Below are 21,742 nucleotides of genomic sequence, written 5' to 3' on the forward strand. Positions count from 1 at the left end.
AAACATCTCACGTAATTTATGGACGCCCCCTTATATATAAGTCTATATATAATTAGATCTGTTTAGACCTGAGTTATCTAGATCCATACATGAGTATATATAAATTTATATATAATTAGATCTGATTAGACCTGAGTTATCTAGGGCTATATATGATTATATATAAATCTATGTATAATTAGATTTGATCAGACCACCCGGGAAAAAATAAATTTGCCTAATCATATATATTTATATAAGATTATATATAGAATATATCGAATTATATATGATAATATATAAATTTTTATATAAAATATATTTAATCATATTTAATATATTATATGTATATTTTATATAAGTCTATACACGATTAGATCTGATTAGACCTGAGTTATCTAGGGCTGTATATGATTATGTATAAATCCACATATGATTATATCTGATCATATTTATTTGATATATGATCATATATATAATTAAACGTAAAGCTATGTACATAATTATGTCTCATCAAATGTAAATTTTAAACTTACATTCATTAATTCATTATTTGCCTAATCATATATATATATATATATATATATATATATATATATATATATATATATATATATATATATATATATATATATATGATTAGGCAAATTCATTTTTTCCCGGGAGAGGGCCCTGAGGAACATGATACAACGGCAGGTGTGTCGCAAAGTTCAGTTATGGGGCCTGACTTATAGAACGCGGACTACGACGAGCTCCTAGAAATCCCAGAGGTATTGGTTCGGGAAACTATTGACGCTGTCGAAATCTGGCTCGAAACACACGTGTGTACACCTGAAACTTGTTAAGCATAAATCAGAGAGGGTCGTCTTGACTCGACACAAATGATTCCCAAAACCTTTCGCCGCGAAGACACGGACGAAACAGCGTTGACGTCAAAAAGAACAATTCGTTATTTGGGAGTAGTGATAGATGAAAAGCTGTCTTTCAGAGAACAGTTCGAAAACGCATCCTCGCAAGTAAACAAGACAGTATTAAACCTGTTGAGCATCATGGCCAGCACGATGGTACCACGAATCAAAAAGAGAAGAGTTCTTTTGGAAGCAGTCCACTCAGTATTGTTGCACGGAGCAGAGATACGGGCAGACATCCTGAAGCAAAAGAGATATCAGCGTAAGAGGGTAGCCGTGTAGCGGCTAAGGGCTCTCAGGGTTACCTGCGCCTATCGCATGGTATCCGAAGCAGCCGTATCGGTCATAGCGGGAGCCGCATCTATCGACTTACTAGTGTTTTGAGAGGGCAAAACTTTACGATGCTAAAGTAAACGGTGACAACTCTAAGGAGGCAAGAGCGAAGATGAAGAAGGAAACGCTACATGGCAGAAGCAGCACCGAAGAAATTATAGGCATCACGCTATCCCCTACATGCTCAAGCCAGAGGACAACTGGTTAGCTGTCGCAGCCTACGCGCGGCGCCTCTGTAAAGAAGAAACCGCCGAAAGGGACCAATAACCAGGAGCAGGCTTCGTGAGATTCAACATGGACTGGATTGAAGTAATGCTAACACGGCTCCGATTCAAACTTCCCCATAACATCTGTGGAGAAAGGAAAGAAGAAGTTTTTTAGTCGGTATTGACATTTGAGCCCACATACCCAGGCCAAACATTTGGTCCTGGCATACGTAAATGTATTTTTCCTACTCTCTATAAAAAAAATAGGAAAACGGTTGACCTTGCAAAGTTCTGCTAATTTCATACCTAAGCGCTTAAAGTTGCTCTTCTTCGAGCTCAAAAATATAATTTATATGTTATTATGAGCTCTTCAAGCTCAAAGAGTTAGCTGTTCTGTTCTATGTTAGCTCAAAAGTCTGATAGAAGGTTAATAGAATACTATTCTTTAAATTTTTAAGCTACAATAACTTTTTCTGCCCTCCAGCCGAAAAGTGACAACTTTCTGGCCGCTGCGCTAAGCAAAGTTGCCACATTCCGGCTACGTCGAGAAGAAAAATAGTATACACACCTTGGCCAGTAAAAAGAAAAGCCTCAGACCACATGTTTGTCAACCTCGGCTTCGCCTCGGCCAACAATTACATGTGATCTGAGACTTTTCTTATTTTATTGGCCTAGGTATGTAATATATTATGAAATGAAAAAACCGATTTTCACGCGGTTGAGAGGATTCGACGCAGTTTTTTGAATCCTATGATTTACTTTAACATGAATCAATCAGACCAAAAATTTCGTAGTAATTAAAAAAAACCATCGAACTCAAAAGTGATAAAAGTTTAATAAAACACTTGTTACGTTCTCGCAAATTTTAAATTATATTTTAATCAATTAATTCATATTTTAATTAATTAATTATTACCCGAGGTATGTCGTAACGGAAATACCTCGAGATAAGAGATTTATGAAACGTCAACGCAGCCCAGTAGACTAAACAGTCTACGTTGTGGGATTTGGACTGCGTTGATGTTCACATAGGGTAACCTGAGATGCAACGTCGCTAAAAATTATTATAAAACTCATTGTAATTATTATTGTAACATACATTCTGTCTCCAGACTTCCTCTGGAACAGTCAGTCCGAGGACTTAGCAGATGAGCAATCTCTGCTGGTCCGAGGCTGAGCCTGCTAATCCTTTATTAATAAATACTTATTTAATTGTCAATCAATTAAAATGGGTACTTATTAAAACCTTCACCTAGGAATGAGAGCGCTTATCAGCGTTCCACCCTGGTTCCTTTACCTAGAGCGCTAGCCAGCGTTCGGGTATTCTATCCAAAAATATCCTAACTATTACCCCCAGGGTGAGAGCGCTTATAAGCTGTTCTCACCCTGGTGAAATCGCCCAGAGCGCTAGCCAGCGTTCAGGCACTCTATCCATTACCTACCTTTAGGCAGGTAAATTGAAAATTGAAAATTTAAAAATATATATTTTATAAATTAAAAATCTGAATTATTAAATTATAAAATAAAGTACTTCGCGGAGGAATCAGTGACATGACCCACTTGGAGTCTATCGACTTCCTAATCAGGTCAAAATCGGGATTTAAATAAATTTATTAAATAAAAAATTAATTACATCCAAAATTTGGGAACGTAACACACTATTTTTTGAATTTTCAAACTGCCTAATAAATTCCGAATGAATTAACCAATTCTCACGTGGTTGGATAAAATTCAATGAATCATATATAATTATGAATTAGAATAGAATATCGTTTTTATTTGTATCACATGCTGCGTTTTACAAAACTGTATCTTAATTTATTTATTTACATTTCCATATACACTAGTTTTGGCTTAATATTCAACTACTTGTTCTCTCTTTTAACTTTTTACACACCTCATCTTTCATATCACATTCGCATTACAATACTTTTAATACTATTTCATACTTATTTCTAGTATCTATCCCTGTATATTAATGACAGCCTTTCTGACATACAATGTTGTAATACTATTCAATTTCCTTAAATAATCTTTCTATTTCTCTAACATATATACACAGCTCCTTATTTATTTTCCCTTTTAAAATTATCACTAATCTTTCTCTTGTTAACTCCCCCTCTAGCTCGCCCATCCACTTGTTTCTTGCTTGTTGCCCTTTTTCACTTATTCTTTCAATTATCTCTGAACAGCTTAATAAATGCATCAGTGCCTCCTCCTCTTTCTTGCATATTCTGCATTCCCAATTCTTTTGCCCTTTTTTTCCACTTCTCCACAAATTTCCACATCTCGTTCTTGCCCATACCTCTTTGTATTCACTTTTAATTTGATCTTTTTTCCAATAGCTTTTTTCACTTTCTTGTAATATCTCTTTGTAAAACTCGTTATATTTGGAATTTTCTATTAGCAGCTTTTCCTTTTTTTCTAGTTTTTTTTTGTATTTTTTCAGCCCCTCCTTCATTTTTTCCTCTATTTCTTCCACATTTACTTCCTCGTATATTCTCCTTATAATGTCTTCTATGCCTATCACCACTAGAAAATTCTTCACTTTTTTTCCCCACTTTGTTGGATTTTTGTTGATTATTCCTCTCATTTCTTCTTTCATGCATATCTTTGGCCATCTGTTATCTTCAAGCTTCATTATATCTACCAGATACCTGAGTGCCCTTTCTTTTAATATGTACTCTATGTATTCTATTCCCAATTCTCTTCTGATGATGTAAGTTGGTGTATTTCTTGCAACCCCCATTGCCATTTTATTCACTTTGTTATATATCACTTTAATTTTTTCTACATTTTCCGACCCCCATACTTCCACTCCATACATACATCCTGCATTTACCAGCGAATTATATAGGTAGACCCTGTCTCTTGCGTTATTCCTGTCTGTCCTCTTTATTAGTTCCTAGGTAGCATTAGCAGTGGCGTTCGCCTTATTCACTAGATCGTTAACATGCTCCCTGCTCGAGTTTTTTGTAGTAAATTTGTACCCAAAGTATTTGAATTGATTAACCACTTCCAGATCTTCTTCTTTATATTTCCTCTTTGCTTTCTTTTTTTTCCCACTTCCGCTGAAGATCATTATTTTTTGTTTTTTTTTGCATTTACTATTAAATTGTTTTTGTCTACATATTTTTCTACTTCTTTTATCATTTCTTTTAGCCCTTCCTCTGTGTCCGCCACTATTGCTGCATCATCTGCATATTTTCCAATAACTACCTTCTTTTTACCAATCACTGTACCCCCTATGCTCTTTTTTTCTATTACATCCTCTATGTCATCTATAAATAAATTAAATAGAACTGCGCTTAAAGCGCAACCCTGTCTGACCCCTTGATTTATTTCGAATTGCTCCGTTTTTTTATTTCCTAGTTGAATCTCACTTGTTGTCTTGCTATATATTTCCTCTATCATTTTAAGCATTCTTCTACTTATTCCGGCCTGTTTTACCTTTTTTATCAAGATTTTTCTGTCCACTGTTTCAAAAGCTGCCTTTAAGTCGATGGATCCTACAAATAGTTTCTCTTTTCTTTTTAGTTTGTTATTTACTAGCGCATTTAACATAAATATATGGTCCCTTGTTCCTCTCCCTCTTCTAAAATCAGCTTGGCTTTCTTTTATCTTGCCTTCTCTGTCTGCCCACTCCATTATCCTATTAGCCATTATCATTGTTAGTAATTTATATCCAATATTTAATAATGATATACCTCTGTAGTTTTCTGTTTTTTCTTCATCCCCTCCTTTGAATATTGGCAATATTCTTGCTTTTCCCATCCATTTGGCATCTTTCCCTCTGACCATATATTAATAATTCTTCTTAATTCCTCTTTCATTGATCTAGGCAGATTTTTTATGAATTTCGCTTTTATACCATCTTTCCCTGGTGCTTCGTTATTTCCTAGTCTTTCTATAGCTTTTCTGAATTCTAATCTGCAAATATTCTCATCCCACTCATTTCTTTCATCTTCTCTGTCTATACGATTTGTATTTTCATCATTCCTTTCTTTCTCTGCCTCTTTTACTGTTTTTTCGATCTCCTCTTTTTTTGTTTAGTAGCTCTGCGAAGTGTTTAACCCAAGTTTTGCCACTAATTTTTCCCCCAAGTTTCTCATTACGCCTCTTTTTTCTTTATTTATTAATTAATTCCCACCATTTACTCATATCTTTGGCATTATTTATTTCATTCTTCTTATTTTCTCACCACTCTTCTTTTGCTATTCTTACAGTCTCGTTATATATTCTTTTTGCTTCAATAAAGTCTATTTTGCAGCTTTTGTTATTGCTATCCTTTTCTTTTGTTATTTTTTTAAGTGCTTTCCATACTTCTTCTCTTTTTAATTTACACTCCGTTTTAATTTACTCTGCTGTTCTCGCATTTTCTTCAACCACCTCCTTTAATTCTGACTCTATTTTTTTTATCCCTACGTTATTATACACTGATATTATCATGACCTCTGTATCATTCCTGTTTTCACTTTTTTTTGCTATTTTAAAACTGTATCCCCATTCGTTTACTCGCCATTTGTTTTCCACTCTTTTTTTAATTCCGATTAAATGACCCCCACTAGCTCTTCCTCTAGATTTACTACTTTTTTTTATTGCGTCTATTGCCCACCATTTGAAATTTTTGCTTAACCGTTCTATCATTTTCTCTGTTTTTTTTTTCTACCCATGTTTCTACTAAAATTATAATCTCATACTTCTCTATTCTATTGTTTAATTCACTTATTTCTTTCATACCTGCTACATTCCAAAAAAATTAGGAATACGATAGACCCTGAAGGCCATCCGTGCAACTTCCCGCTAATTCCATGCCTATGTGCATAAAACTGCACTAATGATGTTTTTGAGCTCTTCGAGCTTAAAAGTCTGATAGAAGTATCATAGAACAATATTCTTTAAATTTTCAAACCGCACTAACTTTTCAATAAATCAACCGATTTTCACGCGGTTGGCAAAATTTGACGCAATTTTTTTAGTTTCATGATGAATCTTCAAGTTTAAATTGATAAAACTAGGAAATTTGGAGTAATTCCAAAAAAACACCTTTTTTGGTTTTTTTTGTTCATGATATTTCTTGAACGAATTGACCAATTTTGACCGGCTTGACGGCGGTCGACGTAATTTTTTCATGCTAAGGAGTAATTGTCTCAGCTGACTCTGGTTTTCCCGCGCTTCATCAAGGACGTAGTCCTCATTTCTGTATCTCCTTTCTCCCCATGGTGTTTTGTTCATGTTTGTTGCATTTTTTGTGTTTCCTGCAACCGACTTTTCACTGTTTTTTTCTTTCTCTTTCTCCCATATTCTTTGTACCTTTTGATAGTCACTTTCCGCTTTCCAGCATCTTTTTAATAGTTCACTTCTTTCTTTTTCCCACATCCTTTGTTGCAATTCAAATTGTCGTTTTAGCTCGCTGTTCTCTTCTTTGTTCTTTTGGCACTGCTCACATACATTATTAATATTTCTTGCAGCTTCCACTTCTTTTTTTATATTATCTTGTACTAGTTTTATTTCCTCCATTATTTTACTGTTCATTACCTCCCAGTTACTGCGCATCCTTTTCTCAAGATCTTCAATTTCTTTTTCTGCTCGCGCTTTCACTGTTTCCTCAATAGCTTGATACAATTCTCTATCCTTTTTTAACTTCTTGATTACCCATTTTTCGACTTGGTCTAGCATTTCTCTTCCTTTGTACTCGTTTATCCCTTTCTTAGTGAGGCTGTCTTTGCTTATTAATTCTCCACCATTGTCATTTTTTTCATCCTCTTCTTTAATTTTCTCTATCACCTGTTCTATGATTTTTCAAGCTCTCCACTGACTTCTAATTCATCTAAGCTGGAGTCACTGTTGTTTAGCAGCTCCTCTGCATTTTCATCCTTTTTCTCACTTCTTGCCTTATCATCGTTAACCACTTCATTATCCTTGGATACATCGTCTTTTGTTCTCTCGATCCATTTTTCCATCTCTGTTTTTTCGTCTTCTGCTGACTTGCTACTTGTTCTGTAACGCCCCGCCATACTTCTGTTCTAACCTCTCTTTTTTGCCGGCTTGAATTTGCGCTCAATTAATTTTACCACTATTTGTTTTTGCTTAAAGAAAATTTTTAATTTAACAATGCCACTTTTTTTTATTAACTCAATTCACTTTTATTATAATTTTTTCACTTTTTTTTATACCAAAATCTAATTTTTAATATTTGCAGTAACACTCACGCGTGTATTCACTTTCGCTTCCTAACGGAGTCTTATAATTATGAATTATTTTGTTTTCTTCACTCCGATTTTAATCGTTCTTGATTTACCAATCTTTTTAATTTTTGTTCGGTCAAAGAGAATAAACTGTCGCGGAATCCCTTAAAAAACAAGAAGATGTCATAAAGAGCCTTGATAAATGATCCTTATTAAAAATAAAAAGAAGTTATTATTGTTAATTATTAAACAAAGTTATTTGGTAACTCTAATACTAATGAAGGAAATTGAATGTTTTACATTTTGTGCCTGATCATATGCAAATCCATAAGAATTGCTTCGTGATTCTTTAAGAGCCGGTCCCTATGATTGCAGCTTTTCATTTCTCTTCTAAACATAGAAGGTTTTTGAAAAAAATGCTCTGCTACGTAAAAGATTTTTTAATTATCTATTACATCAGAGCGTTTTTTTCGAAATTCTCATTTGTTTAGAAAAAGAACATAAAACTGCAATTAGCTTTATCATCACGAGTGCAACAAGGATAGTACCGTTTCTCACCGTGAGTGCAACGGGAGAAAAAGATGGGATCGGCTGTTAAAAGCCATTGCCTCATAAATGCGACCATCTCTTAAAAAAATTTTCACAATAATAGTGCATCCAATGACATAAGTTCCATCAACCTGGTCGACAAAATCTATTTAAGAACAAAACAAAAATCATTAAGATTTTTGTGAAATTAATTGAACTTACTCAAAAAAAATTTAATTATCAATGAGAAAAATATTCAGAAAAACATAAGTTATTTTGGAGCAAGAAAAAATTTTCTACAGTCAAGAAAATTTTCTTTACTAAAGAATATTTTACTTATCTAAAATAATTAAAGCTATCCAAAATATTTTCTTGAGCTAAAAAAAATTGATAAATGATGGATGGATTTGTATCAGACATGATAAACAAATAATAACTATTATTCACTTACAAATTATTTGTTTTTTAATTTCATGAGACCAATCGTGAGGTCCAAATGTTTTGTCTCCATTTACTATTAATTGCTCTAAATCCAAATTATTTAAATACATTGCAAAAAAAAAAATTGGATGAAGTTTTTTTTTAAATTTGTTATTATACTTCTCAACAAATCCTAAATTAAATAATTTTTTAATTAACCCTTGCACCTGATAACGGTAAACGGGTGCGTCTGAACGGGTAGCATTTTATATGTAATGCTGTATAGGTATGAGTAATAAATATATTTTTAATTGTAAAGTTAAAAATTTCATAGAAACTTCATTAATTTACACTGCTCAACAAATCCTGAATTAAATAATTTTTTAATTGACAATCCCACCTGATCAAGGTAAACGGGTGCGTCTAAACGGGCGGATTTTTTTTTGTTTCATGCTGTACAGGGATGAGTCATAAAAATACATTCATAATTTTAAAGTTAAACATTTCAAAGGAAGTAAATTAATTTACACTGCTCAACAAATCCTAAATTAAATTATTTTTTAATTAACCCATGCATCTAATAAAGATAAATGGGTGCGTATAAACGGGCGGATTTTTTTTTTGTTTCATGCTGTACAGGGATGAGTCATAAAAATATTTTCATAATTTTAAAGTTAAACATTTCAAAGGAAGTAAATTAATTTACACTGCTCAACAAATCCCAAATTAAATAATATCATAATTAACACTTGCACCAATTAAAGGAAAACGGGTGCGTATAAACGGGTGGATTTTTTTTTTTAATCTCATAAGGCTTTAATCGCTTCAATTATTTCTCTTAATCTTGTAATTAAAATTCTTCCGCAGAATAGATACTTTATGGTACTAAATGAGTAACTTATTCAACATTTTTGCGTTAAACGGGTACACTAACTAAAGATAAACGGGTGAGAATCAACGGGTGAATTATTTTTTATTGCTCGGCAACTCAAATGGATTAAAAAATTTTATTAATAACGGCTTTGTAAAGAAATTTTTTTTGGGGCTAAATTTATTTATATTTTTAAATTCTCTGCAGAATTTTTTTTGTATTACTTTATTTTGCAGTGCGATTAGACTCATACTGGTTAAAATGTGTTTTAATTCTGTACAGCTTTCATCAATTGAAATATTTTTTCTAGTTTCTAATAGAAATTCTTATCAGAATACAATTGATTTATACTATTTAGCGAGTCTCTAATTCAATATTTTTGCGATATTCATATTTATATCTTTTTAATTCTTATATCAAGTGCCTAAAGTTAAATGTGCCTTAGAAGTGCTTTAAATTATTTCATATATTTGCAATTGTTTTATCTCTTTGCTGTATCGGTAAATCAAATTTCAAAATTGAATTTATCTTTCGAGAAAAACCTCCTCAAGTTTCGCTGCTACTGCTTCTACAGGAAGTTTGTCCGTGGAATCAGACACATCTCATCAGTTGCCTCATTTTCTGTAAAGGTGGGAGCAAAGAGTATAAGATAGAGGGGAAGGCTCTCATTAGTGGCAATGTTAAAAAGCGTACACAAGTTTCAACGCCTCTAGTGATTGTGTCCAGTCATGAAAACGTAAAACGCGCGGGACATTCGGTTCAGTTCAATTTAAATTTCCTAAGATAAAATGTGAAAACAAATAATTTAAGACAAAATAATTAAGAATTATTAAAATTTATTAAAATAATAAATATCTGCAAATACATAGTATAAAAAATTGATTAATGATAATCCTGAAATGATAAAACTATTATTTTAACAATAATTATATTGTAAAAATTAGCAAAAAGCAATCTTTCTTTTGCAAAATGATTTGATGTACGATAAAATTTACTCAATTGAACTAATTAAAAACATAATATAAAACTTGGTGTAAATATAAAGCTCTCTCATATTAATAAAAGTTTTCTTAAAAGCAACCTATTAATTATAATAATAAAATATTTCATAAAACATATTTTTTACTAATCACTGCTGCAACAGCCAAAATTCTGTCATTGCACTTGGTAATATGAAAAAATCTATCTACGAAATATGTTTTAACGTATATAACAGAATAACAATTAAATAATATGTATAAAAATTTTTTTGCTTAAATGACTATAACAGATAAATAATATATAAATATATATTTTACTCAATCTTTTCCTTAATTTATTTTTTATTGGTCTTCACTTTGGTTCGATTTTATCTTTGGAATTTCTTCAGTAGTTGATTTTACGAATTTTGACAGTTTCCTTATATTTATTTTTTTGGATGTTACAGTATCAGTCTTTTTTAGATCACGTCTGATGAATCGCGCTTCCCAGAAGCATCGTGTTTTTATAAAAATATTTAAAAATAAAGTTGTAGCATCGAAGGAACACAATTGAAAAGCTGGTAATTCTGAACTCAGTGTTGAGTATAAATGCGCCGATATATTTTTTCATAAATACAACTACGGATAACTTCGTCAAACTTGGTATTCCATTTTTTAACAGCTGTAAACACAATTTCTGTAGAATATTGGAGCCCATTTTTATCAGCATAGTCTTTCATAATAGTAAATAGTTTGTATTCTTGATAATTGTTATCAGATTTAGGTAGTACTAGGAAATCTACACATTTTTGACAGTTTTTGTGAAACTTTAAAAATTTGCGGGTTAGATATCCACAAATGTAATAAATCGCATTGTCATGGGTGAATGAAGCTGTTTCTGTCAGTGACATATCTTTTTCTATTTCTTTGATTGGATTGGAGGCTTCTATTAAGGCTTCTCGCAAAGACAGTTGACTTTTTTGTGGCTTGGCGATTGCAGCACTGAGCTTGTTTAATTTTGCAAAAATCATGTTTCCGTCATCTTGACAGTTTGCCGATTCGGAAACTTTAGTTAATTGCGTAATAAAATTTTGTTTTATAGCTGTCTCGAATGATCTGGTAGAAGGATTGACTGAACATCCATTTTGTTGACGAATAACTGCAAACAAATTTTCGAGAGGATCTTGATTCAAACGCCTAGTTTTCAATGCTGGAATATTATATTCTTTTCTTAGCTCTTCAGATAATTTTAAAACACTGTTAATAGTTAGCATAATTCCTGTGATGCACGGTGGAATAGCTTTTTGTTTATCATTTTTTTTTCAAATTTGCTATCGGCAAAGTGAAGCAACATTTCATTTAAAAATTCTATGTGTCCAGATGTCTCAGTTATGGCAAAATTTAATTTTGATTTAACTGTTGGTTGAAGAAGATGCGAGTTAAGTGAATCAAATAATTTATCCATGTCCAATAAGAAATCTGCCGTTGTATCATTGTCGGGAAATTCGTTCGGTTTTATCATTCTGTAAGCTTGATAAGCTAAATACATTGAATTTGAAAAAATTTGAGTTGCTAGTGAAACAGTCATTTTAGCTGCATTTTGTTGCATTCCAAAATGACGATCATTGATTTTTGGAATAAAATTAATGTTCATTTGGTTACTCAACAAATAAACTTTGTAAATCAGTTTCCAATCTACGTATCCACCTCGGTATTTAAATCTTTTGTTAAATAGATTGTTGCGAAAAGATTTGATTAAATGAGGAGGGTCAAAAATGATATAAATCTTGCGTTTTTCGTCACCAACTGTAAACTCGAAGAAAGGTTTATCTTTAGTTATTTTGTACTTCTTTATCAGTCCGGTATTTCGAGTTCCCTGATCGCAAATTAAACATTTGACGATAAGATCAGTCTCATTCAATTTTTCAATAGTATTAACCATTATTTTGTGAGTTTTTGCTGAATTGCCTTTCTTTCCTAGAAACCAATATCCAATCGTTTGCTTCATTGGTTTATTAATCCAAGTTATCATTGCTACTAATGCACAATGCGCTATTTCATTCGTACGCTCTTCCCCATCATCAGCATAACCGTGGAACATATCTTTGGCTGCATCATAGTGAACTTCAGTGGCTAAACTTATTTCGTCGAATAAAACACTAACAAGACGATCTTCAGTATTGTTTTTTCAAACGTATCTTTAAGTTGATTTAATACAGTTAAATTTAAACCTGGAGTGGTAGGAAAATCTTTTTGATATTCGTTCAAAGTCCTTATAGTTGGTATATGTAGAAATTTCGCTAAAAGCTTATAAGTTTTGGGGGAATGATATTTTATAGACAATGCAATATCTTTCACCTCGTTACTGTAGCGTTTAGCATATTTGTTCTTCACAGATAAGCGTAATTGGGCTGCAAATAATACTAAAGCTTTTTTACTCAAATAATTTGATGACGCATTTATTATTGATTCAACGTCTTGCTTCATTTTTTTTTACAGCAAATTTTTTCTCCATCCTGTTAATTTGGCTTCGCAATCGACCTATTGTTCTAGCCCCTTTATGCAGCCTTAAAGATTTAGGCGTTAACATTTCAATTTTTTTAACTTTAGAAGATACTGCGTTCGGTGATTTCATTATTTGACTCGGTGTTTTTTTGAAAAAGTTCAAACTTACGTATAAATTTATGATTCTTTTTAGGTGTACTATATTGCGCAGGAATCTCAGGCGAAATATTCAAGTTTAGCGTTTCCGCCCTGTTGTTGAATGGCAACTCTTCCAATGCTGCGTTAGATTTCGGTTCTTCAGAATTAGTTGGCAATATGGGCATATAAGTATCATTTTGTGAGGCTGCCTCGACAGTATTGATAAGTTTTTCTGCTGCATTAAATTTAGGTTCTTGACTATCAGTTGGCCGTATTACTGCTTCTGGATTTAGTGGTTCCGTTGATTTTCCAATTTCTCGTTCGTCTTGTAATGAAAAAAAAAAAAAAAAAAATTGATGACGTAATAGATGATGCTTTGTAAGATTCATGAACTTATTGTGTTTGTGATTAGTAGAAAAAGTGGGGACAGAAAAAAATTAAACTAAGTAGGATAGGAATTGGCTTCACAATCAAATAATCTTAATTGTAAATTTTGTCGAGTTTTATTTTGATGTTGTCACTAAATTTTACACTGGTATTAATGCGTATAAGGCTGTAATAAGTTGCAATTATTATATACTGTTCACTATTGCTACGGTAAATCTGGAATATCTATCATGTTTCCGGGGATTGATTACAATGCAATTCGAACAATATTAAGTTACTTACAATTTTCCAATTTTATCATCTCCAAAATAAGAAAATGTTAATTTAAGGTATTTAAAATATTTTCTATTTTTACCAAAAATTAAAAATTTGTGTTTAAATTTTAATAAGCTATTTAAACAAAAAATCTAAAAAATATTTACAATTTTGATTCAGATATTTTTGAAACAGTAGTAACAAAAATTCTAATAAATAATATTTACAATTCGGGCTCAGACATTTTTAAAACAGTAGTTACTATAATTTTTAATTATTTACAATTATTAATAACAAAATATCACATTTTCATTGGCATTGAAATAATAAAAATTTGGAAAAATTGTAAGGCTGCTTGTTACAATAGTTATAATTTTCAAAATGCTATCTCTCAGTTGAATATCACAGAATTTTTTTTTGATTTTTTTGAAGTATATCTTCTGCATTTTATCCCCTCACTTGGATTTATTACATTTTCTATCGTTTCACCAGTTTCTTTTACTCGACAGAAACGCAAAAAAATCATGAATTTAAATATTAAATGCAATTTACTGATTTTTTTTGCCTGTATTTAAGTCACAGCTTCTAATGCAAGCAGAAGCACTTCTTACCTCTTAATGAAATTTTCACAAAGCTATTTGTTTCAATATTAATTAAAGCTGGTTCATTATCAGTAGCCTTGCGTATTTCAAAAGTAATGCCCCTGTCATTATGCGAGCATTCATCTGTAACAACAATATTGATATTAGCGATATTGTTCTATTTTACTACTGCAACAATTCTCATTTTTCTTTAAATTATTTTTAAAACAATACCTTTCAAAGCCGGACGTTCAAATATAACTTCTTCATTATTGACGTTTACTAATAAATTTTTGCAGTTGAATTTGTCAAAGGAGGTTTTGGCATATTCTTGGGCATCTTCAAAATATTATCAGGCGGAAGTAAAGTAGGAACAGCATTTGGTACTAATAGTCGTTTGGGTGGTGCATTTTTCTTGATATAACGTCTTTCAAAATGATCGGAACAAATTCGTAAACTGTTGGAAGACCCTTTATACTGAGCAAAGTCCTTCCATTGTTGGCGTCTATACAATAAAATTTAAAAATCAATTCAAAACACTAATTTCATCGAGCAAAATTTTTAATATTATGTAATTTAATGTAAATAAAAACATTTAACAACACCAAGTTTACAGGATATAAATATTTACAAGCAAGAAAAGTTGATCGATAATCAATAACTTACTTTTGAGACGCTATAAATTTAATGCCTATATTACTTACATTCGTTCTTCCTTTGGCCATAAAAAAAAGAATGGTCTTTATCTTTTTCTGGTCTTCTTAGACATCTTTTCACATTACACCGAACCATGTTTTTTTAATTAGTTTAAAAAAAATTTTATATTAAGATAAAAATCAAGTGCTGTTAGCCGTTACAAGCAACTTTGGTATTACCAGTATGACGCATTACTTTAAACCGCCATGACAGTACTTTAGTACTTGGACACAAACATCAGATGGCATTCGTAACAGTATACGCGACCTTCCCCTCTATCTTATACTCTTTGGGTGGGAGAAAAAACCGAACATTTCCGACGGCGACTTTCTATCCGGGACGACTTTAATATTGTTTGAAACCAGCTATGATGGCCGAGCGGTCTAAGGCGCGTAACCTATTCGCTCCGAGTGTGACTGCAGCGCCAGACTAAATATGAACTACGGGAGGCTATCAGTGTATGTTTTTATATATTTGTCAATAGCCAAAGAAAAAGTTTATTAAAAGAATATTATAAATAATAATCAACAAGTCATAAAAAAAATGTGAAAGTTAAATATCTATTGACATTTTATAATTGACTTTAACATACCAAAAATACAAGTAAGTATAATGATTAAATAAATAAAGAAATGCAGTAAACATTTATAAGGTTAAGTTGCTTAAAATTTATGTCAAAATCTCGGAATAGTTCTTAAAAAAATAAAAAAAAAAAAATAATGATTGAAATGTTTTTCTCAATAGAATAAGTAAATAATAATTTAATTCATTACTTTTTTCATTATTTTTAGTTGAACCAAAGACATGGATATTATTATAAAGACAGGATTTCAGTCCATCACCCATCAAATAGAATTTCAGCCGGAAACAATGTCCAAAGGCAAAAAACTTGTTGATGCTGGACATGTGAGAGAAGTCGAGGAACATCGACGAAACTTGGAAAGTTTTTTGATAAAATCTCGCGTTATTCGGCAAGCATCGGTTCACGCTACACCTTATGCTACTTCTTTAGACGTAATGCACATCTGAATCATTTATTTTGTTACTGTAAATAATGTTTAAGTATTATATAATTAATAGATTGTTCTATTTCAATTTCAGATAAACTCTGCACGTTACGTGACAGATGTACACTGTAATTGTGTATATAATAAGAGTGACAAGTGTAAACACGTTGCTGCGTTAATTTATTTCATCAATAATGAAGAAAGTGCTTCAAAAACGAGTCACGAGCAGCAGTGGGGTAAGCCGGGCGCTCGCCAATTTGCTAAACACAAATATTCTAAAGGAGAGTATTTCAAAAAAATGATGCCGCATAAATACACTCAATTACATGAGCCTCAGAATGTTTTATTGACTGATTTAGAAGTCGATTCACCTTTGAAACGAATTATGGAAGCACAGCTTAGCAAAAATAATAAACACACAGTTAGAAATGTGATTAACTCTCTGTTGGCGCAAGTAGAACTGAATTTAGAGAAAGAAGAATGTGCTGCATGTGTAGAAAATTTTTAATTTTTGCGAGGAATATTCTATTTATGAAAGTCAGTATAATCTGGATCCGAATCTCCGTGAGTTTTATTTGAAGAACGTGCAATTATCAGAAAATGAGATCATCCAAATGTCTTGTGAAACTGTTAAGCAGTCTTCTTGTAACAATTGGTTCCAAGCTAGACGCTTCAGAATTTCTGCAAGTTCAAATGTTCACCATATAAAAGTTCTAAGCAGGAAACCAGTTGAAACTTTGGTTTCAGACATGCTACATCCATCCAAAATTGACAGCAGCTCTACTAAATACGGTTTAAAAATGGAATCTTCCGTCATTGATTACGGTTGTATTTCCAAAATTGTTGAATTTAAATGTCCTAGTACCTGTGAAAATAAACCGGTTATCAATGATGCTGATCAAGTTAGTAACGTTAAGTATTTGGAATTTATGAATAATAAGTTGGATCTCAAAAAGTCTGATATTTATTACACTCAAGTTCAAGTACAAATGTACGTCAGTGGTATGAGTGTTTGTGATCTCTTTATTTTTCACCAGTTGAAGATGGCTGTTGTCTAATAGAAGTCCACAGAGATGAAGAATTTTTAAAAAGTGTAATTTTGAAGAGCGAGAAATTCTATTTTGAACAATATTTGCCCGCTTTGTTTGCAACAGTAGCAACTACTGACATTAATGAAGAAAATACTAGTAACAATTATGAAAAAACTGATAATTTAGATAGTAGTAATAATGAAGATGAAAATTCAAACCAAAAACGAAGCTTTACCAGAAGTGATCTTATAAATATTTCAATATAATAATTTATTTTCTATAATTTATAACAGTATAAAAGCACCAATTGTTGTGATTTTAATAAATAAGCTAAGAGTAATCAGTTAATAATCAGTTAAAAAAAAATTAATATTTATTAAGTTAGTAAAGAGTGTTATTGTCTGTTACAATACTATCAATTTAAAAGTATTTTATTATTCGTTACATGTTTTACAAAAATCTTAATTATTAATCTAATTAATAGCTGAAAATAAATGTACAATTTTTTACAAATATAAGGTTGTATTTTTACAAGTACTCACTGACCAACTTTTATGAGTATTAAAATATTTTTATCCCTCATTTTCAGGATCGTTTTTTTTCAGAAATAATTGGAGGCTGTAAATTTACCAAAACACAACAAATGTGCAAAATATCATCAATGCAATGGAACAAATGTTGTGGAATTTTATGCAATATTTGATAAGTCCTTAACCGCTGCATTATTCTTTCGACGTGAATCCTAACCCTTGCAACACTGTATGTCTGTTGAGTTTCTTCACTTGAAAATTCATTCTTTTTCTCTAGAAAAGGCGGCATGACCATTTGCACTTTCTTGCCGCTTGCGTCAATCACTGTTTTAATATCTGCAAAACATTTATCAGCTAAAACTATGTCACCATCCTCCAATAAATCCAACAATCCTGACTCTATTGTAAGCTGAGAATCGGATTTCCGTCCTCCAGCTACGTCAGATCTCAAGGATATGAAGCCTCCAGGAGTTATACCAATAAGAACTTTGGCCGTGAAATTCTTTTTGTATTGTGAGTAAGTAAAAACACGGTTGTCGACACTTGTAGGAATATCTATTCGGAATTCAGTGCAATCAATTATGACCCTAGTGTTTTTATAATCAGGTAGAAAACAATCAGGCATAGTTTCTTGTACTGCGTCGATATCAGGCCAAAATACTAAATTTCTTGTCGCACTAGCAAGATGTTGTAGGATTTCATAAAAAATTGTTGAAATTGTTGTTCTGTGAACACTAAATAATACACCAAGTGCCGAAAATGTTAATCCAGTTTTAATTTTCATTAAAAAAATTAATAGTCGGTCTTTTTTTGATACAGCGTATTTTCGTGACGTAGATGTACATAGTCTACTCAATAAGAAATCAAAATTTGGGAATGATACACCGGCCAGATCAATGATTCCTTGATCCTTTGTTACCGATGCGAATCCTCTGAAGATTTTATTATCCGCTTGACTTTCCTTATCAGCAAACGTTTTTTTATCTGTACCACATTCTTTGTTAACAAATTTTTTATTACGAGCATGAATTTTTATCGGCCTAGTATCTTCAACTATTTCTGTCTGAGTTTCAGCATGACACAAATCATTTGTGACATAACGATTGCAAATAAAGGTTTGAGAATTGACATCAGAGTTTGAATAAAAATCAACTTGACACTCTTGATCAACTTTTAAAGACACAATCGGAGGATTATCATATTCATTTATCACTTCCATCGGTTCTAATACAGTGAGTTCAGAACTTGATTTTGGGGGTGATATTTTTTTCATCTGCCGGTTAATGAAACGCTTGTATCTGAAAATATGAAATTATTATAATTATGTTGTTAACATTAATCTAGTTTTACCAAATAATTTTTACCTGTTTATGACCGGAGATTCATTAACTTTCGGAGACTTGTAAATCGAAGGAAATATTGTTGGAATGTAGCTAGGACTCAACTCCTCTTCTGATTTTTACCACCAATAAAATGGTCACTACAAATACAATCATATGGCTTGGGAACCCACGGTGATCCATCAACACTACAAATATATATTTTTGATTATTTCTTTGCAAAATCTTAAATCTTTGCAAAATTAAAATTTTTTCACTCTGTGATAACTTTTATTTTTCTTTTAATCATTAAATTTCTATAATATTACAATTTATTGACTTATAAATTTTCTCTTTGCTTTTTCATTACAGAATTGCAAAAAAATTATCTACGTTTTCTAAACTTAACAATTTTACAAAAATTTATAATACTCCAAATTATTTTTTTTTGGATAACAATAAGGTTATGGAACTACTTACTTTAGCCTTTTAACCGCAGCTATCCACTGATTCCGTTGATTTATTTTCCATTTAGCGGTAGGAAATTTATAAAATTTGCACTCACTTTTTCTGCTCGTATTTTGACAATTCACTACACAACAACTTTGGTGTCTCATTTTCATTTAATTTATTTAAATTAAAAAGAAAAAAATTATTTCAACGTGTTTTTGTTTACAATTTCGGTTATAGTAGCCTCCCGTAATGTTCAAAGTGACCACTGCGAACGCTTCAGTCGATTTAAATTCCCCTACCATGCCTTCCCTCGGAGCGAATAGATCGCTCGTACTGACTCACAGGCCAGGCGCAGGTTCGAATCCCACTTCGGCAAAGAATTTTCGATTTGATATTTGACCTGTCGCCGCGTAGTTTAAGATTCAAAAACCTCAAAAAGTCCCCACCGTACTACTCCCAACAGTTAAGTCGGCGACATGACCTGGTAGTTAAAACCAACGTTAAATAACCTCAAAAAAAAAAAAAAAATATTGTTTGAATATTCTTTGTAAATATGATTGTAAATAATATTACTTTTTTAGTTTGTAAGTATATGAATTATTTTAGTTATTAAATTGAAATAGATTAATTATTTGTAAATACATAACTTTAGTATGCTTATAGTTTGGAAGTTATCTTCAAATAAATGATATTTATTTTGACACTTTTGTTGTGTCAAAATAAAAATATAATCAGACAGCTGTCACGATAAATATTTAAATAAAAGCTGATCTTATTGATTTAATAAAATCATTAGACCGGATTTAAGTGAGCTTAATTGAGTGAAGTTCAATCTATATATATATATATATATATATATATATATATATATATATATATATATATATATATATATATATATATAAGATTTCTACCTATGTCTTGACTTATCACGATATCTCTGGAACCATAAGATGTAGAGACTTGAAATTCAGTAGGAATATTCCTTTCGTCCAGTAGAGATCAGCTAAGAACGGATTTTACGGAATTCCACCCACAAGGGGTGTTGAAGAGGCGTAACCAATAAAAAATTCCCGTACTAAAACAATAGCTTCGACAATGCTCTAAATTTGATAGGAATCTCCTATGTGTGATGAAGAAATGATCTATGAGCGGATTTTATGATAACTTATCCCCAGTAAAGATTGCGGGGGTGGGTGTAAACAATGAAAATTTTAATTTCCAAGCTATAGCTCCTATAGGTTCCAAATTTGGTAAGAATCTGCCATATGTGAGGTAGAAATTATCTAAGAGTGGATTTAATGGTGACCCATTCCTAACATGGATTGCGGGGGTGGGTGTTAACAAAAAAAATTTTTAATTTCCAGGCTATAACTCCTACACGTTCCAAATTTGGTAGAAATTTTCTATATGTGATGTAGAAATGATCTATGAGTAGATTTCATGACAACCTACTCTATGTATGGATTGCGGGGCCGGGTGTTAACAAATAAAATTTTTAATTTCTAAGCTATAGCTCCTATAAACTTTAAATTTAGTAAAAGTCTTCTATATATGATATATAAATTATTTAAGAACGAATTTTACAACGAATCTCTTCAATAAGCATTGCGAGGGTGGGTGTTAACAAAAAAAAATCTTATATATGATCTTTTGTATTAAATCTATAAAAATGTTTTTTGTTGTTTCCCCGTAAAAATAATATTATATATGTAATAGAAAAAATTTATTCTCATCATATGCTGAATATAAAATAATTTAAATTTTTTTCATGCATTACTATATTAATTACTTTTATGGGAATCACTACCACTAGCGTACCTGAGTATTCCCTGATTAAACAAAATGATTTGATATGATCAAAAATGATTATTTTTCTAATTATTTTTAATCCTGTCAAATCATGTAAATCATTTTAAATCATATCTCTTGAGGAGCATTCAACATTGTGAAATCATTTTGTTTAATAAGGGTTACCTCAGATGTAATTTTTTTGCTTTTGTTGATTTGATCAAAGTTCAAATAAGTAATTGCAGGTTGGTCATTCAAAATCAATGAGAATAATTACAATTGAAATTATTTATTTTACAAGTAAACATTCTTAAAAACAGTTACATACAATTGATAGTTTGACTTCCGCTTGGATTTTAATAACGATAACAACCACTCTTTCGCGCAAGTCACGTTGAACAAGCTATTGATCGAAGTCTTTCGGTAGTGTTTCTAGATATGAAAGATTCTATTACACGCCGTAAATAACGCCCGAGTCTTTTGTCTAGTAAAGCAAGTAGTTTTTTGTTATTCAACTAAGAATATTAATAATAAAACGGCTAACATGGTCGATGGTCTTTTGGAGGATGGACCTTTAATAAAGCCTGTTGAATCGGGTAAGTATTTTTACAATTTTTAATTATTTGTACACACTTTTAATTCCAGATGGTTCTTGCA

At 31.5% G+C, this 21,742-nt stretch overlaps 3 protein-coding genes across 4 annotated transcripts in view; 2 read left to right on the forward strand and 1 right to left on the reverse strand.

The window, feature by feature from the left end:
* Nucleotides 1–21,742, forward strand: part of Syt4 (Synaptotagmin 4) — a 41,312-nt gene that overhangs the window by 1,476 nt on the left and 18,094 nt on the right. For both annotated transcript variants that reach the window (XM_074257982.1, XM_074257983.1), the window contains exon 2: nucleotides 21,513–21,681. In XM_074257982.1, the coding sequence (XP_074114083.1) occupies nucleotides 21,630–21,681 (52 nt within the window). In that variant the 5' untranslated portion in view covers nucleotides 21,513–21,629. The remainder of the gene's footprint in view (nucleotides 1–21,512; nucleotides 21,682–21,742) is intronic.
* LOC141537083 (uncharacterized) lies at nucleotides 15,280–16,469 on the forward strand. Its single transcript, XM_074257913.1, has 2 exons — nucleotides 15,280–15,968; nucleotides 16,056–16,469. The coding sequence occupies exons 1-2, from the start codon at nucleotides 15,759–15,761 to the stop codon at nucleotides 16,467–16,469; spliced, it is 624 nt and encodes a 207-aa protein (XP_074114014.1). The 5' UTR covers nucleotides 15,280–15,758.
* Nucleotides 17,450–19,458, reverse strand: LOC141537084 (uncharacterized). The gene is made up of 3 exons (XM_074257914.1): nucleotides 19,407–19,458; nucleotides 18,887–18,974; nucleotides 17,450–18,820 (listed from the first exon to the last, which is right to left on the reverse strand). Exons 1-3 carry the CDS (start codon nucleotides 19,456–19,458, stop codon nucleotides 17,578–17,580), a joined length of 1,383 nt encoding a protein of 460 aa, XP_074114015.1. The 3' UTR covers nucleotides 17,450–17,577.

The sequence above is a fragment of the Cotesia typhae genome, unplaced genomic scaffold (assembly GCF_013202065.1).
Source record: "Cotesia typhae breed Kobodo isofemale line unplaced genomic scaffold, CoteBio_Ctyphae scaffold_58, whole genome shotgun sequence".
NCBI classification, from domain to species: Eukaryota; Metazoa; Arthropoda; class Insecta; order Hymenoptera; family Braconidae; genus Cotesia; species Cotesia typhae.